Source organism: Lontra canadensis, unplaced genomic scaffold (genome assembly GCF_010015895.1).
Source record: "Lontra canadensis isolate GAN:19392208 unplaced genomic scaffold, GSC_riverotter_1.0 scaffold1, whole genome shotgun sequence".
In the NCBI taxonomy this organism is placed as follows: domain Eukaryota; kingdom Metazoa; phylum Chordata; class Mammalia; order Carnivora; family Mustelidae; genus Lontra; species Lontra canadensis.
The window spans coordinates 46,138,425-46,158,136 of record NW_022630995.1 but is presented as its reverse complement, the minus strand read 5'-3'; the positions used below and the strand labels follow the sequence as shown (position 1 = coordinate 46,158,136).

The 19,712-nt window shown below is 36.1% G+C and overlaps 1 protein-coding gene across 2 annotated transcripts in view; it reads left to right on the top strand.

Annotated features, from left to right (window-relative positions):
• Nucleotides 1–19,712, top strand: part of STIM2 (stromal interaction molecule 2) — a 142,165-nt gene that overhangs the window by 68,073 nt on the left and 54,380 nt on the right. For both annotated transcript variants that reach the window (XM_032853711.1, XM_032853714.1), the window contains exon 3: nt 14,391–14,505. In XM_032853711.1, coding sequence (XP_032709602.1) covers nt 14,391–14,505 — 115 coding nt within the window. The remainder of the gene's footprint in view (nt 1–14,390; nt 14,506–19,712) is intronic.

Here is a 19,712-nt window from a genome sequence, read left to right as displayed (position 1 = left end):
CTCTGCCTACTTGTGTTCTCTCTATCTCTCTGGCAAATAAATAAATAAAATTTTTAAAGAAAAAAAAAAAAGAAATCTTCCCCATTCCTGTTCCATTAGTCTTTCATTTCCTTTAACAGGACTTTCGTATTAAATACTGTTATGCACTAGAAGGGGTTAGAGCAGCAGGGGTGTGAATCAGGATCTGTCTCTGTACTGCTTTAGTTCAGCCTGACTGTATAGCCAGTCCTGCTCTTCTCCCTCCTCCCCCAGGCATTTGCAGGATCATGGCATGGCAATGCATTTATGTAATACATTTTTTTGTGAGTTTAGCAAACTTTGCATATCTTGTCTTCTAAAACATCTGAGTTTCAGTGTACAAAACCTATTCCTGTTTCACAAGTGAATATTGTACCTTTACAGTAACATTAACTCTATCGACCTTGTAATTTTTGTTATGGATATGGTGACATATAATTCATCATCCAAACTGGAATACTTTTGAGAATAAAAGATGGTACTATTAATAATTACACCAGGGTGACAGGTGCACATGAGGATTGTCCTAGACAAATGGGGCCATATAATTAACTCACTATATGTCTTTCCACAATCTGCTTTCCACTGTAATTACCTTTGTCTGTGTCTTGCTCACTTTACTAAGTTATTATTAAATTGATTCAAGTATTGTGCCAAGGTTTGTGCTGTTAGTAAAGGTTGGATCTGTTTCAGTTCAGTTTATCATACTGTCTTTATGCATGGGCCCCTTGTTTTCTAGTAACATGACAGAGACTTTGACATAATTCTAGTTTTTCCTAGAGCTAAGTGATTTTTTTTTGTCTTTTTATTCTCTGGAAATAAAACAATGTAACAGTATTTTCTATATTAACTTAAAACTCATTGACCCTTTCTTTGATTTCTAGAATTTATTTATTTTTAAGATTTATTTATTTAGAGAGAGACATGAGTGGAGGGAGGGGCAGAGAGAGAGGGGAGGGAGAGAATCTCAAGTGGACTCCACACTGAGCACAGAGCCTGATATGGGGCTCGATCCCACAACCCTGAGATCATGATCTGAGCACAAGTCAAGAGTTGGAGGTTAACTGACTGAGCCACCCAGATCCTGCTATTTTTTTTTTCCTTTTGTTGTAAATTTCTGGCTTTCCCGATTATTCATCTGAAGAATTGTATATAGTAGTCTAAATCTTCCTATTCACATACCCAGTGTTTGGCCTCCAGAATTTCTCCCAGAAGTAAGTGCTGCAGTCACTAACCCCATGGTCTTCAGAAGACTGTTTTGCTCTAGAAAGCTGTTCTTGTGGCCTTAAGGTGATAAGGTGCTATGCTACATCAGGAAGCTATAAGGTAAATTGTTCTTGTCCTCCTGATAACCCCACCATCTATTGATTATAACATCATGGTTCATAAAGCATTTATGGTTTCTCACCTTATCTTCAGCAGTCTTGTTTTGGGATAGGCAAGACAGGTGGTATCCCTGTTTTATGGCTGGGACTGTGGCTCTGATTATGTTACTTAGGTCACACAGCATAGGGGACTGGGCTGGAGCTCAACCATCTCAAGTCCTGTTCACTCTTGAACATGTTTAGGCACAATGCCAATTGTTGTTTCTTGAACTTGTGTTCAATTTTGAGCCCTGGACTCTGAAAGAACATCCCTTGCTTACATTCCTGAACTGTGTTTCTATTAATGACTTCAGTTTTAGTTGCAAACCTATAGGCATTGATGTCAACTCTTTCACCTGGACCTTATACCTGCTTGTTCCCTGTATTTGGTCTAAATCCTACTGACTTGTGTCTTGAGTGTTACCTTAAATTAAGCATGGCTAAGAATCTCCTTATGTCACCCTAAAGACTACTTTTCACCCCTGTATTTCCTTTAGGCTTTCTGTCTTGGCCTTGCTGGGTCTGGCCTGGCTTGACTTTGCTCATGGCATTGACGAAGTACTGGTATTACCAAATGTTGATGACTTGCTTTTTATTACCACCCCCCCATCCCCGCTGACCTTTTTATAGGGTTATTAGGCCCAGAAGGCTAAAACTATAAGGCTATTGAATTCACTTGATAAAGAGAACCTTTTTAAGATGAAGGAGTATTTTGCCTTGATCCTGAAAATGTTTCAAAAATTTGATAAAAAATATTTGAGAGCCTTTCACTTTAATTGCTAATCCTTGCCCACTGACTCTTATTTTTTGTATCACCCAAGTTCCTAAAATTTCTTTCAAGTCTTTATTAGGGAAGTATAGGAATTTTTATGGAATTTAAAAGCCTGTCTTTTTTTTTTTTTTAATTAAGTAGTTGCTTTTTTTGTTTTTATTTTTCTTTTATTTTCTTTTACTTCGTTCCTTTAAGGGCTTGGGAAATAGGCCTAGGCTCCTGACTAAGGGCGTTTTTGAGCATTCACTTAAAAACAAAATGTTTTTAAGTTCCTATTTATATATACAACACTGTACTGAATATGGAGCAGAATGAAAAAACAAGCATAGACTTCCATATGCTTACCATCTGGTAGGGCATATGAGGCTCTATCTGTCTAATAACAAGGCATGTCATGGCATAGTATGTACTAGGAATACACATGAATCATGGAAGTGCTCTTGTGTCTCAGAAGAGTATATATTCATTTGAGGAGCATCTAGAAAAGCGTGAAGTAGAAGTCCTTGAGATGGGCCTTTGGAAGTTGGCATGGTGTTTATAGTTGTAGATGATTAGGTGGATCACTCCAAGAGGAACGGTCACGGGGCAGGAAAAAAAAAAGGAAGAATATAAGGTACTAATTTATGCAGTAGCTGATAATTCAGTCTGACTGGAGTATGGTGGTATGGGGGTTAGCGTTGAAAAGAACTTGCTTGGTTTTTTTCTCTTTCTGCTTCTGGTTACTTCTTTGATTCTTCATTGTTCTTACTTTTCTTGCACCCTAAAATGTATGTATTGTATAAGATTAAAAAATGTTTTTTTTTTTTTTTTAAGCAGTTTGGTTTACAAGATTGAGAAGGCACAGAGATTTCCTATATACCCCTTACCCCCACACATGATGTATATTCTCTCTTATTGTTAGCATCACCTACCAGACTGGTGCATTTTTTACCTACTAAAGACTAACCTACACTGACATGTCATAATCACCCATAGTTGTCCATAGTTGTCATTAGGGTTTGGTCTTGCAGTTGTACATTCTCTGGGTTTGAATGAATGTATAATGAGATGCACTCAACATGATAATATCACACGGTATCTTCACTGCCCTAGACTTTCTTAGTCTTTATTGTTTCAGGCATTTCTTCTGTTCCTTTCTCTGTTTCTTCTCCTGGTACTCCCATTACATGTATGTTCTACCTTTTGGAGTTGTCTCACAGTCCTTGGATACTCTGCTCTGATTGTTTTTTCAGTCCTCTCCTTGCTTTTTGGTTTTCCAGATTTCTACTGATACATCTGTCCTCTGGGGTAGAGTTTTTCTTAGCTGTGCATAGTCTACTAACAGGCCCATCAAAGGAGTTCTTAAAGTGCTAGAACCAGTGCTCTTGATCTGTAGCATCTTTTTCTGGTTCTTTCTTTGGATATCCATCTCTTCTTATTGCTTATCTGTTCTTACTTCTGATTTACTTTATCCACTAAAATCCTCAGGGTATCCTCTTGATTGTTTTAAATCCCTCATCAGATCAGTTCCTACTATGTCTGGTTCCAATGTTTGTTCTCTCTCTTCAGATGTCATTTTTTTGCCTTCTGGTATGCCTTGTCATTTTTTCCAGAGAGCTAGACATGGTGTATGGGATAAAAGAAATGCTGCAAATAGGCCCATAGTATTATGGTGGTGAGGTGTGGGGAGAGGGGAGGTGGTCTGTAGACCCATGATTAGGTCCCAGTCTTTTCATGAACCAGTGATTCTGGATGGCGGCCTTCACAAATGTTTCTCAGTTTTAGGTTTTTTGTTCCCCTTTGATGGGATAAGATGGCTAGAGTGAGTTGGAGTTGGGTATTTCTCTTCTCCCACTGGAAAGCTAGAGAGCCTGGTAGAGTTGAATTGGTCCTGGTCAGTTAGGCTCTGATAATACCCCTGCAGGATAGGCTCCAGTTAACTAGTTGCCCCTGAGGGTAGACCTGATTGAGACAAACAGAGTGCTCTGGAGTACACATCCTTTTCTCAACTTATAACAGGATTCTATCCCAATAAACCCATCATAAGTTGAAAATACCGTAAGTCGAACACACATTTAACAGACTTTAACCTACTTTAAATGTGTTCAGAACCCTGACATTAGAGTTGATCACACTTGAGAACCACCACTATAGTCTACTATATATAGTCTAGACTTCTTAATTTGGCATTGAAAACATTTTATGGTCTGGTCATAATCTGTCCTTCTAGCCATTATCATTTACTCTGCAACTTCTTGATGCACTCTTTATTCTCTCCAAAGTGAACTGCTGAAAGACTGCTCTTTGGACATATCTGTATTCTCATGACTGGAGAGGACTTTCACTCATGATTTCTCTCATTCTCTTCCTGTTCCATTTTGCATGTGGTTGTCTTGGGTATCAGACTAACATTCCATAGATGGGGTGGTTTTTATATTCTGTAACACAGAGCATCCTAAATGGCAATTTGCAGTCAGTCCTGCATTTAATACATCTTGAACATTTTAAATTACTTCTCTTTCTGTGTTGATTTTGGTAAATTGTTTCCTCAGGAAAACCATTCCTTGACCTTGGCTCTCCCTGTCAGAATTTTGTACACTCTGTAATATCTTTAGTTGCAGTTGTCCAGTTTTCCTAGTAACTTTGTTAATGTGTTGTGACAGATTAAAATTTGAGTATGTAGTGTATATGATACTAAATTGTGAATTAGTGGGATTTAATTGTGTAACATTGTACAACATTTGACAATAATAGTACCTGATATCCTGTTAAGGAAAATTTGCCCCCAGATTTTAAGCTGGAAAGTCACTGGAATAACTGCTTAGAAGAGTCACAAGTACATGATTTTTTAGGTTTTTGGTTACATACATGAAGAGTTTTGTACAAATTGAAATGTCTTTGTGCTAATTCCTAGGACAGCCAATAAAATCTCAATTATGACAAAACAAGCAAAAACCACAAAGAAATGGGATATAGTTACAACCCTGAGTCTCACTGATGGAAGTACTTTAAACTCTTCTATCCTAAAAAACCAAAATATGATAAAAAGACATTCACAAAGTTTAATGTATGGCAAGTTAATGTAATCTCTTAGAGTTTGGCTTAATGATTATGAGAGATGACTAGTACATTTAGAATAAATAATATATTTTTTAATGAATGAAATTGTGCCCATAAAAGATAATGAGTTTCTTGAAATTCTTGATGATTTAAATATTTGGGGTATATCTTACATTCAATTCAGCGCAGAATTTTGGCTATACAGTTTCATGAATTTTGACAAATGTATATACCCATGTATCTACCACCCCAGTTGTGGTATAGAACATTTTGATCCTCAGATTTTGAAACTGTTAATTCTTTTGTGGAAGACAGTGAAGAGAAATCTTTGTGTGGCTATAAAATCTATTATGTATAATTGGTCAGTAATTTTCCTTTACCTTTCCATTGCCTATTTATTTCCCATACTTTGTGGTGTGTTTAAAATCTTATCCCAGGGGCACCTGGGTAGCTCAGTGGGTTAAAGCCTTTGCCTTCGGCTCAGGTCATGATCTCAGGGTCCTGGGATTGAGCCCCGCATCGGGCTCTCTGCTCAGCAGGGAGCCTGCTTCCTCCCTCTCTCTCTCTGCGTGCCTCTCTGCCTATTTGTGACCTCTTTCTGTCAAATAAGTAAATAAAATCTTAAAAAATAAATAAATAAAATATTATCCCAATGATGATCTTAGGATTGGGATAGGGAAGTTTTTCCTCTCTCCTTTTCAGAGGCCATATAAGGCCACTGGAGTTGCTCATCCACCTTCATTTATGTTTATAAACTATATATTCTCTCCTATTATTGTTGATTCATTGTGCCCCTTGCAAAAGTGAATTCTTCCACCTGAGCACTCCATCTCATCTCTTGTCTCCCCTTGGCAACTGCAGGACAATGCTTCAACAGTTTTCCATTTTCTACTGGATCTTTCCTATCTGATGCAAACCTGCTTTTGTTTTCTCACAACAGCATAAAAACTTCTTCTGACTCTGTTTCTCCCTTTGGTTATTGCCCAATTCCTTTGTCCTTCTTTCCAACGAGTTCCTTCAAAAGGATTTGTGTACTATTTTTCTCATCTCGTTCTTTCTTGAACTCACTTAAGCTTTTGTCTCTATTATTCCTTCAAAACTGTTCTTACTATGCTTAGATTTCCATCTGGTATTAGTTTCCTTGTGCTTACAGGGCTTTTAAAAACATTTCTGGCAGTACAGGACTTCCTGTGATAAACTCTTACTGTTTGTATGTACGAAAAAGTTTTTATTTTGCCTTCATTTTTAGAAGATGCTTTTGCTGGGTAAGAATTGTAGGTTAAAAGTTTTTCCTTTCATACTTTAAATATGCTTCCTAAGCGGTCTCTGGATTTTTTTTTTTTTTTTTTTTGATCTGACAAAAATTGTGCTATCCTTCTTATCTCTGTTCCTCTGTACCTATTGTGTCTTTTATCTCCCTTCCCCTACCCAATTGCTTTTAGATTACCCTCTTTATCCTTGGTTTTAAGCTATTTGATTATGATGTATATTGGTGTAGTTTTCTTCTGGAATCTCTGGGTTTATAGTTTTAATAAAATTTGAAAAAAATTTTGGCCATTTTTTCAAGTGTCTTTTTTTGTCACTCCCTCTTGGCTCCTTACGGACTCCAATTACACTTATGTTAGGCTGCTTGAAGTTGTCCCACAGCTCAGTCTCTGGTTTGGATAGTTTCTCATGCTTACTGTATTTAAGTTTGCTGATACTTTAGTCTGTCATGTTTATTATTAATTTCATTTAGTGTGTTTTTCATCTCAGTCTTTGTGGTTTTAGTTTTTAGAATTTTGATTTGGGTCTTAAAAAACACTTCAATTTTACATGTCTCCATTAACATGTTCAGTATTTACTCTGGCTTTTTGAATAGAATATAGCTATAATAACTGTTTTAATGTCTTTGATTATAGTTGTCTCATCTTTGCCTTTTTTGGGTAGGTTTGATTGACTTTTCTCCTAGTTGTGGGTTGTTTTTCTATGTCTTGGAGTACTTGGTAGTTTTTCTTTGGATGTCAGACATTGTGGATTTTACCTTGTTGGATACTGAGTATTTTGTATACATAGAAGTATTCTTAAGCTTTATTCTAGGGCAGGGTTAAGTTATGGAAACAGTTTAATCCCCTTGGCTTGTATTTATAAGCTATTGGGTGGGGGCAGAATCAATGTAGAGTTTAGTTGGGGGTTAGTATTTCTCAGTACTAGGGCAAAACCTTTCTTAGTTTTCCCCTGATGACCTACAAATTAGGAGATTTTCCTTTCTGTCTTGTGGGAACAAGCACTATTCCCTGTCCTATATAATCTTCAAAGACTATTTCTTCCAAATTTTTGGTTTGTCTTTTTTCCTTGGCTTGCATGCATGGGGTGATCAGTAGTCACGAAAGACTCAAGGTACTCTTTCTAGGTAATCCAGGCTTCTCTCTCTCTCTCTGTGGCTCACACTTCTCTGGTGCTTAGTACTGTAATCCGTACCCTCTTTAGTTCTCTGCCAGTTCTGTCTTTTCAACTCAGAGGACTGTCCTCTCTGCCTGGGTTCCCTCTTCCTGTGCTTTGTCCTGGAGTTCTCTTCAGGAATTAATTTAGGGCAGTCACAGGGCTTTCTTTGTTTTTGGTCTCCAGGGATCACTGTACTTTGTTGTCTTGATGTTCAGTGTCTTGAAAACCATCGTTCCATATATTTTATCCAGTTTCTTATTTGTTTTGGGAGAGGGTGGTAAATATTGTGTCTGTAACCTCTTCTTAGCTGGAAATACAAGTTCTGACTTAACTAATTTTAGCCAGTAGAAAAGAGGAGATTTTTTGTTACATCTTGAAAGTTTATTTAAAGTAAAATTCACATATTGATGTTAAATCTGAATGGCTCACCTTATATGTTACTGTTGTTATGCTTGATGGATATTTTTTGACTTATGTGATCTCATGAGTATTGATCACACACAAGTTCACGGATGGCAGAAGACATTTAAGTAGATACATGTGTGTTCGGAGTTCTGGAAACTAAAACCAAAGCCTAATGATAGATTTTGGCCAGAAACTAGAGACAAAACTAGACTTTGGTATATCTTTAACTTGCTACAATACCTACTTATTTTTAATAATAATAATAAATAGGGGCGCCTGGGTGGCTCAGTGGGTTAAGCCGCTGCCTTGGCTCAGGTCATGATCTCAGAGTCCTGGGATCGAGCCCCACATCAGGCTCTCTGCTCAGCGGGGAGCCTTCTTCCCTTCCTCTCTCTCTGCCTGCCTCTCTGCCTACTTGTGATCTCTCTGTCAAATAAATAAGTAAAATCTTAAAAAAATAATAATAATAGTAAATAAAAACAAGTTTTCCCCATATATTTGTAAATCTGTGCTCTCTTTTTTTATATTTATAATTTAAAAATTTTTTTTTACCTTTTATTTTCCAAATGAGAACACAGAAGATGAATCATTTGCCTCTGCCTTTGGACTTTTATTTTGGTGTTCTTAAGGACAGTATGGTACTTCATTCATTCATTTATTTATTTATTTATATTTCTTTATTTACAATTGGATAGACTGATGGAATAATCAGTAATTTTGTTAGAGATTTTTGGATTATAATGAACAGTAATCTTGAAGACTAGTCATGATATAGGTCATGTATTGGTTCATGTCAAACAAATGACTGGCATACTTCAGCTCATAAATATGTTGTGTTTTACAGGTCTTTGTAAACTCGTTGTTTGACTGTCATCTGTCATCTCTATTAACTGATCGTTTAGTTGAATTAGTGTAATAAATAATGGTTAAAGTCTCCACCTAGCTCATAAAAGGCTATAGTCTAGCTTAGATGGTGTTGACAGTCATTGTGAGGCCAATTGAACTCTGAGCTGTTCTGAGAACAGAACCGAATCCTAAGGAGATCATTGGTGCATTTACTATGGGTAAACTGGGGATTGACTGATGGGATTTTGATGTTGGAAGCTTAGGGAGTGGAATTAAGGGCTGATAAACATACTGTAACACTTGGGCAAAAGTGTAAAGTTATGCGTGTGTTAAGGTGTGGAAAGGTGTCCAAATCAGCTTGAAGTTTTCTTTAGTATAGAATTTTAATGTTTGAAAAAAATATTTGAATTTAGGATCTCAAAAGTTTTTTCTCAGATGTTAAGTGATTTACCTTTCTCATTCTTAATTCCATGAAAACATATTCCAATTTGCCTGGGTTCTCTTATGTTTTTGTGTAGGTGTCATCATCCATCTTAGATGATAAGATCAAAGTTACTAAGACAAATCTTAGCCCTAGCCTGTATCTCTGCATTGTGAACAGCATTTTTTGTGGCGGGTATCAACCAAGATTTGATATTACTACACTTATATCAGTGATTATCAGTAGAGTTATCTTCTGCCACTTCAAGAAATGATACAGAGTGTGCCTATCAAGGCAAAGATTTAACTCGTTATTTTAAAAAATGAATGATTTACATGAAATACATTGTTGAGTGGTTACTCTATACCAAACAGTTTTTTATACTTCATGTGAAATAAGTCACTTTTGATATATGACTATAATTACCATTTTGCTGCTGAGAAAACTGAAGCGAAGGGAGGAAAGTAGCTTACTAATGTCATATAGCAAATAGTACATTTGAGATATTCAAGGTGTGAAGATTGAGTCTGTGCTTTCCACCACTGTGCTTAGTTTTGGGATGAGGAAACATGGGCAATTCATGCTTTATTAGTATGGTATCATTTCTAAAAATTGAGCATCAGTAAATTTTTCAGAATATCCATGTTAGGATAGCGGTGTGAATAGTGGTGAAGGACTTAAACTTTGGAATTCTTTAAAATTTACTTCCAATATTTGATTTTCTTAAATAACTCTATCAAGTCAAATAAATTGTCAACCCTCCCTTAGCTCTGCCTTTTTCCATCTGTACAAGCACGGATAATAGTAGTCCTTTCTGGTTATGCATTCTTTCCCCTGAGACTTTATACTGAGCTATTTTAGTATTATTTTCAAGACAGGAAGACCCTGCAGTTTTTTTTCCAGGACTCACTTGAACTCACTGACTCACATATCAGACCTTGGACACTGTTGTTTTGATGACAGGTGTCCTTTGGGAAAACCTCTGCTTACATTGTCAATGAAAAGTTTGTGGTTTTCCTGTTCATTTCTGTGTTATGTATTTGTTTCAGAATGTCTGAAATGGTAGTTTTAAGAGTATTTGGAAATTGTAGCTTTATAAATGTCTGATATTTTCTAAGATGTATATTAAGCTATCAGTGTAGTCAAGGTGAAACTAATTTATTCAGGCTTTAAAGTTCAACAGCAATAACAACTCAAATTATTTTTATTGTCTAACACTTTTATATTCTAAGTATGAATTTTTAATTTAATCTTTCCATAACCATATGTGGTGGGTGATTTAATTTCCTCACTGTACAAAGGAGAAATATGAGGCTAAAAAAAATGCAAGCAGTGGAGTCAGATTTTGAGTATAGTCTGTCACCCTAGAGTCTGAGTACTTAACTGTGATGATAAATCACCTCTCCTTGGATATTGAGATCTTAAAATTGTATATTTAAAAATAAAAGGGGAAATACCTATGTATCATTGTTATGTCATGGAAATCAGGACAAGAATTATATTCCCCAGGCCTCCTGGGGAACTGAAACAGGAAGTCCTCAAGAATTGAGGCAGTTCCTGGTGCCATTTCTTTCTCTCTCTGTTCTCTTTCATTAGTTTCTGTCTCTGCATTTTGGCTTCCTCTGTACGTGGTTCATGTGTCCATTCATAAAATGGTACCTTCAACACCAGTTTCCTTATCACTTTAAAAATCCAGAACCATCACCAAATAACCTAGCCTTTTATGGTCTGAATTGCATTTACTTGTGAAATAGAATCCTTTCATCCTGTTCATACTCTGGATTGTTTTCTTCTGGGTCAAGTGTCCATCCTTTAGTCACACAGCTGTGGCAAAGAGTGATAGGTTGAGGAGGGATGACTGAACACATTCAGAGATATACACTTACATTGGTAGGGAAGGAGGTATATATTGGCTGAAAAGAGCCCTTAATTGTGTCTGTACTAGCATGTATCAGATTTTATTAAGCACTGTCATAGAAATAACACAAATACAAAACACAAATATAAGTGCAGTTGGAATAAAAAGAAAAATATAGCATCAAAAATATGAAGTATAAATACAAAATACAAATAAGATATATGTTAGAGATATAAGGAACTGATACCAGTTTATCATCTAGAAGCTAAGTTCCTGAAACTGGCTATGTAAATTCCATAATGGTTTAGAAGAATGTATTTTAAAGAATCATCTGCATAAATATTTTTGAGAAGAAATTTGAGTACTTCTGTATTTGTATTATCAATTCAGCCTTTCTTATTATAGGTATAATTAGGTACATAATTGGACATGTTTACCACTTTTAATTTGCAGTACATTATTTAAAGATTTACCTCATAGAATTTCAGATTCTATTTTCTTATTTAATTCCCAGATTTCAACAGATAAAAATTTGTCATTTTCTCATGCATTTTCAGTTATTGGTGACTGCTTTTAAAATTTCTCTAGTTAGCCTGCCTCAGTTCTATAATTTACAGTTTTCTGTGAAGTTTTAGGAAATTTTGAACCAAGTGATCCTGTAGGAAACATACTGGAGAGGGTTAATAGAAACTGATGAGTTTTAGTGTACTTGGTTTAGTTAACATTTTTCCACCTTAGTTTCAACATAAAGTAATTCTAGTGCTTTCTACTCTACTCTAGTGCGTTCTACTCATATTTCTAGTGCTTTCTATTCACATTTGTGATCAAAATGTTGAAGATGTATGTACACTTCAATATGGTTTGTTATGAATTGTGTTGTCTTGGGATCATGTTTTAAAAGGGAAGTATATATTAATTTTTAAATGATATAAATTTTAAATGATATATTAATTTTTAAATGATAATTTCAGGGAAAATACAATTCTGTGCATTTATTCAGTTTTGACCCAACATTTTTGGGAGCCAAATAGTTCTTTTACATTAACTGCACTATAGATAATCTTCCTGAGCTTTTTTTTTTTTAATTGGCTTTTTTGATATCTTAATTCTTTTATTTTGTTAATCACATATTTTGGCTGGTATCTATACACTCATCCTAGGCTTACTAAAATAGTTCAGTGGCTAGAATGCCTCATCTTGTCTGTGTATGGAGATTAGCTTTATTTTCTGAAATACATTGATCCTAAAGCCACAGAACTCTACTTTTAGGTTCTTTGTGTTCATGTGGTAAAGAGAATTTCTTAGGACTTTTTTTCCCCCTCATGTATCACAAATGAAACGGTTGCCATGTATTCCAACTGACTGGAAAATTTCCAAGGCAGGCTTCCTCCCTGCTTTTTTCATCACCATGCTTTTCTTTCTAGAATTTCTCTCTAGCTCTTGAACCTTTCCCAAGCTAGGTGAAGTTTCTGAACATCTTAGTGACAGTGATTTTTCCGGGTATATCTACTGGATTCTGAAAATATCAGAAAGAACAAAGAGGAATGGGCAGAAAATAGGAAATTAGAAAAATATGAAATAGGAGGAGTTGGAGCAATGAGGCAGGCCCCTTTAACTTTTTAAAAGGGTATTTGGAAAACAAAGTGAGGCACTAGTTAGAACAGCAAAATACATAAGCACTAGAATAGACCTGGGTTATTGCTCTTCAAAGTATCTATGGTGAAGGACCAGATTTTTCATTTCCAGTTCATTATAAATGGGGCCTACACGGTTAAGTACATTTACCACATGCTTGGGTCATAGTCTTTGAAAATGTCTGTTACTATGTAGGTTTCTAAATGGCTTCTCTCTGTTTCTGTACATACTGTAGACAGGTATCAGTTTCCTGACCAAAATCCCGTCTCATGACCTGTTGAGTAGTGTTGATCGTAAAATGTTGTTTCTTCATTTTGTAGCTGAGGTTACTAAATCTCAGGAAAGTGAAATGATTTCTCAATATTATACAGCTATTAAAATTTTGGTTTTTTAGTTTTAGCGGAAGATGACATAAAAGCAAAATTTGGCCTTTGTCTGAAAATGATGTTCATTGTCAGTATATAAAAGTCAGAAAAATATGCCTCTGGGGTTGGGAGCTGTTCACTTTGGGGGATATTGGTTGGGGATATTCACTTTCTGCATTATGGGTTTCTTAAATAATCTTTTGTGTGATCTTATATTTTTGAAATCAGAAAAAATCAATAAAGATATCAAGTAAAATAATACCAGAACAGGAAAAATGAGAAATGAGAGAAAAAGCTTAATAATTTAAAATATTTCTTTTATATAATTAGAGTAATGAGTTTATAGGAGGATAGTGTCAAGAGATCAGGCTGAAAAATTGTCGGGATTAGGATTGGAAAATGGTATGTAAGGCATAAAAGGTGTTTGCTTCTCTTTCTCCCAAATAAAAAGCAGACTTTTTAACTACAGTGGGGAGCAACTGATGGATTTTCTATAACGAATACAGAGCAGGTTGGTTTTTACCAAAGAAAATTTTAGTGCATTTTCTTTATATATTTTAATGTAAGATTAATAGAGATCTACTTCAGCTTTATAAAATATAGTTCTGAACACTGCAGTCAAATGCCTTTCAACTATAAGTAATAGCTTCACAGGTAGGAGAACACAAAAATATGAGGTAGTAATTGAGATTAGCATTTATGGTGTTTTGAAACACCCTTGTCCCTAAGTATCTGGTAAAAATGCATGTATAAGTGCATATATATACACATACATACACACACATACACACACATACTGGCCATAATATAGAATATATTATGCTGTTGAGCACAATATACTTAGCTCTGCTGTTGGTTATTTTTTCAATCTTGGACAAATTATTTTATTTCTTTGGGTCTTGGTTTTCTCATCTATAAAATGAGGATACATAATATAGAATTATTATGAAGTTAAATGAGTGTGTGTGTGTGTGTGTGTATGTAGAGACACAATGTAAGATAGTACCTGGGAAATAATGAGCATTAAATAAGTACTTTTATTGTTGTTATGATTAGTAGAAGACATTTTATTAAATAAATTTTATAAACATGTAAGAATAATTAGACTATAAAATACCAAAAATGCCCCAATTGTTATCTGAAAATTGCCACCTACTAGATTTTAAAATTTTGTTTCTGAGTCTACAGAGATTATAAAATAGTGAATTTAAGGTTACTTAACTTAGTGTTTTCTCTCTTACAGTTTATTAGAGAAGATATGAAATATAAAGATGCTACTAATAAACACAGCCATCTGCATAGAGAAGATAAGCATATAACTGTTGAGGATTTATGGAAACGGTGGAAAACTTCAGAAGGTAAGACTGTTTTAGTGAACTGAATCTGCTCTTCTGCCCTGCTTAGCCATTGTTAACTCACTATTTGCAAATGATTTTATGAAAAAAATCAAAATAACATTTCTGTGAGGGTATTTATATTTTAGTAAATAATTTTTCCATTTTTGATTTTGAAAAATGATCTTTTATCTTATGATTCATTAACGGTCAGCCCGTTTTCAGATAATTTGATACCTTATGCTAGAATAAATACGATAATGCATGTTTGAGAGTTTAAAGTTGTGGAGTATTGCTTCACTTGTTAAGTGACATTATTATAAAAGGTTTATCTAATAAATATGGGTCCCAAAGTTTTTTGTTATTGCGAGCAGTTCCTGAAGTCTTCAGAAGGCACAGAACTTTTAAGCTTTTACTGAAATAAATTTTTTATGAAGTCTTCTAAGACTTGCATGATAAAGTTCTGTGATTTATATTTTACAGCTTTTCTGCTCTTAGATCCTCCAGCCATCTCATGGACAGTTATTGTTTAAGTCAGTAAAGGTGTATGACCTAAAACCTTAACTTGATTTCCTAATACTAGAAAGCTCCAAAAATTATTTAAAAAAAAAAAAAGTCGATTAAACTTACTCTTCTTCTTATTTTTATTTTATTTGAGTGATAGTCAACCAAAATGTTGTTTTCCTAATGTTTTTATGTTTCTATTCTTTTACCAGTCAAACATTTATGTTATATATATTTTCCTCTCTAAGTTTGAATAATGAAAGGAAAGGAGGAGAAAGGTGGGACAGACTACTGCACAGTAGGATAAAGACACTTTATTATAAACTTACTAGACTGGTTGTGGTAACATTTGGAAATGGAAAAATTTTCTTAGAAAACTATTCCCATCAATGCTCAGTATTTTTATTAATGTACAAGGAGGTTTATAGCTTGCTTACATTTTTGTTTTCACTTTTTAAAGGAGGCATTTGTTAAAATACACTGGGAAGAAGAAAAGGAAGGAAAAAAATATCACTGACTTGAATGAAAGATACATACACTTAAAAATCTGTCTCTCCATTTCCCTGCCCCATAACATTTTTAAGTAATAGGAATTTGGGTAGTATTGCGAATGAAAGAATGTACATTTCATGGGGGAGAAAGTGCTAGAATGGTGGAAAACTCAGAAGAACTTACTCTGCTTACAGGTATGCCTTAGAGATACTGTACACACCACCATAATAAACCAAATATTGTAGTAAAGCCAGTCAGACGAGTTGTTTGGTTTCCCAGTGTGTATAAAAGCTATGTTTATGCTATACTGTATTCTGTGAAGTATGAGACAACATTGTGTATAAAAAAATGTACGTACCTTATTTGTAAAATACTTTATTGCTAAAAAGTGCTCATCATCCTCTGAGCTTTCAGCAAGTTGTAATTTTTCTGTTGGTGGAGGTCTTGCCTCAGTGTTGGTGGCTTCTGGCTGAACAGTATGCTGCTTGCTGAAGGGTGGTGTGGCTATGGCAAGTTCTTAACATAGGACAACAATGAGGTTTGCCACATTCATTGACTCTTCATTTCATGAACAGTTTCTCTGTAGCATGCAGTACTGTTTGGTAGCATTTTACACAAAGGAGAACTTTTTTCGTAATTGCAAAACCCTGCCCCTGCTTTATTAACCAGGTTTATGTAATAGTCTAAATCCTTTGTTGTCATTTCAACAACCTTTGCAGCATTTTTTACCAGGAGTAGATTCCAGCTCAGGAAACCTCTTTCTGGTCATCCGTAAGAGGCGACTCCTCATCTGTTCAAATTTTATCGTAAGATTGAAGCAGTTCAGTCCCATCCTCATGCTCCTCATCTCGTTCTAGTTCTCTCGCTGTTCCCACCACATCTGCAGTCGCTGCCTCCACTGAAGCCTCAGTGTCATCTATGAGGGATGGAATCCCCTTCTTCCACACTCCTGTTAATGTTGATATCGTGCCCTCTTCCCATGAATCATGAATTTTTTTTTTAAGATTTCATTTATTTATTTGACAGAGAGAGATCACAAGTAGGCAGAGAGAGAGGGGGAAGCAGGCTCCCCACTGAGCAGAAAGCCCAATGTGGGGCTCGATCCCAGGACCCTGAGATCATGACCTGAGCCGAAGGCAAAGGTTCAACCCACTGAGCCACCCTGGTGCCTAAATCATGAATATTCTTAATGGCATTTAGATTAGTGAATTGTTTCTCTCCATCAGAGGAATCACTATCTATGGCAGCTATAGCCTTATAAAATATATTTCTTAAATAATAAAACTTGAAAGTAGAATTACGCTTGATTCATGGGCTGTTGAATGGATGTTGTGTTAGCAGGCATGAAAACCGTTATCTTATTGTACGTCTTCATCAGAGCTCTTGGGTGACCAGGTACATTGCTAGTGAGCAGTATTATTTTGAAAGGAATCTTTTTTCTGAGCATCAGGCCTCAACAGTGGGCTTAAAATATTCAGTAAACTATGTTGTAAACAGACGTGTTGTCATCAAGGCTTTGTTTTTCCCTTTATAAAGCACAGGCAGAGTAGATCTAGCATCATTCTTCAAGGCCCTAGGATTTTCATAATGGTAAATGAACTTTGCCTTCAACTTAAAGTCACAAGCTTCTTTAGCCCCTAACAAAAGAGTCAGCCTGTTCTTTGGAGCTTTGAAGGCAGGCATTGATTTCTCTTTAACTGTGGAAGTCCCAGATGTCCCAGATGGCATCTTCCAATATAAGGCTGTTTCCTCTGCACTGAATATCTGTTGTTTAGTGTAGCTACCTTTGTTACTTATCTTCTTGAGAACAGCTTCTACATCAGCACTTGCTGTTTCCCCTTGCACTTTTCTTATGGAGATGGCTTCTTTTCTTAAACCTCATGAACCAACCTCTGGTTGCACTTCTGTTAGTTTCATGTTCGTTGGGCAGCTTCCTCACCTCTCAGTCTTCACAGTATTGAAGAAAGTTAGGGTTTTAATTCTAGATAAGGCTTTGGCTTAAGGGAACATGGTAGCTGGTTTGTTTTTCTGTCCAGACCACTAAAACTTTCTTTGTATCAATAGGAAGACTATTTCACTTTCTTACTATTTGTGTGTTAACTGGAGTAGTACTTTTAATTTCTTTCAAGAACTTTCCCTTCCATAGACAACTTGGCTGACTGGCACAAGAAACCTAGATTTTAGCCTGTTTTGGCTTTGACATGTCCTCCTCTCTAGGCTCAATCATTTCTAGCTTTTGATTTAAAGTGAGAGACATGTGATTCTTCCTTTCACTTGAACACTTAGAGGCTATATTGTAGGGTTATTAATTGGCCTAATTTCAGTACTGTTGCGTCTCATGGAATTGGCCCCGGGGCCGGGTAGGGGGAGATAGCCAGTTGATGGAGCCATCAGAAAACACACAACAATTATCAATTAAGTTTGCTGTCTTAAAAAAATTCGCAGTTTCCAGGGCCGAGGGTAGAGAGAAGGATGAATAGAGCACAGAGGATTTTTAGGGCAGTGAAACTATTCTGTCTGAAACTGCTGTGGTGGATCCATGTCATTATATATTTGTCCAAACTGCAGAATATACAAGACCAAGTGAACCCTAATGTAAACTCTGGACTTTGGATGATAATGATGTGTCAACATAGGTCCATCACCTATAAATAATGTACCTGGTACCACTCTGGTGTGGGATGTTGATAATTAAGGAGGTCATATATGTGTGAGGTAAGGGGTGTGTGGGAAATCTCTGTACTTTCCATTCAGTTTTGCTGTGAACTTAAAACTGCTCTCAAAAACAAAATCTAATAAAAAAATTTTAAGATCATAAATTAAAAGAAAAAAATTAAGTTTGCTGTCTTATACGGGTACTATTTGTGGAACCCCAAAATAGTGACAATAATAACATAAAGATCAGTGATCACAGATCATCATAACAAATATAATAATCATGAAAAAGTTTGAAACATTGTTGAGAAGTACGCAAATGTGACACAGAGACATGAAGTGAACAAATGCTATTGGAAAAAAATGGCGCTGATCGACTTACTTGATGCAGGGCTGCCACAAACCTTCGATTTTGTGGGCAGTGTCTGTGCAGTATCTGTGAAGTACAGTAAATAGAAGTGTGGTCAAACAAGGCATGCCCGTGTATGAAATCTCTCTGCAGTATGGAGGCATCATTCAATTCTAATAAGGAATTAGAGACCTATTATAGCATCTGTTGCTATGAGTATAGTTTAGATTTTGGATATGCGATAAGTTAAGTGGAACCCACTTAAATGTGCTTGAATGAGGGAAAAAGGACTTGACCACTTGTTACCACCCACAGTGCTTCCTCCCTGGTTCAGCTCCCACCTCTTGCCTGGGTAACTGCCGCAGCTGCCACAGGGTCTCCTGGAGTGTCCTTGTGCTCTGCTGCATTCTGGACTTCACTTAGCAAAGTAATCTGTTTAAAACATAAATCAGATTTGCTCAGAGGAAAAGCTAAAGTCTTAACAAAGATTTGTATACCTCTCCATGATTTGTCCTCCCCTCTTTCTTCTTCTCTTCCCTGTTGTTTGTAGCCAGCCTGCCTCACTCCTGGTGCTCTGTCCCAGGACTGGAGATGTCCTCATGGACCCTCAGGGAGGCCCACCTTCACTATTTTGTTTAAGATCACAGATCACACTCCTCTCTCCCCACTTTTACCTCTTTTTTTTTTTTTTTGCGCACTCCTCTCTCTTAGCTTCCCATTTTCTTTTTCCCGTATCATGTGTCATCTTCTAAGACCTCATGTAATTGACTTATTCATTATGTTAGAGTCCTTTCTTTCTCCTGCCTCTGAGAATGTCTGCCTCAGAGAGCAGGGGTTCTTTGTTTATTTTATTAAATGTATCCCAAATCTATTGGGACTCTATCCTTAAACCTGGTTTTGGTTTCTGACCCTAGGGAGTTTGGTGAGATCTTTTGTGATCTGTGAGCATATTTTGTTTTGGTTTTGTTTTGTTTTGGCTTAGGGCCTTTCCAAGTTGGGTAGCCTCTTAAATCTCTTTTTTCCCTGGGCTTTCACCTTAATTTCTACCCGCTAAGATTTTGCCATTATGATGGTAAGATTTCCCCGAGTCACCAAAGAGGTGGCCTAAATTATAAACCGTATGGTTCTCACATAACCTCCTAGGGGAATATTATGTTGGAGGAGTAGTCTTAAGGCTCCTATTAACACAGCTGCATGGGAGGGGAGAGAATGAGCCTTGAGCCTTGAGTTA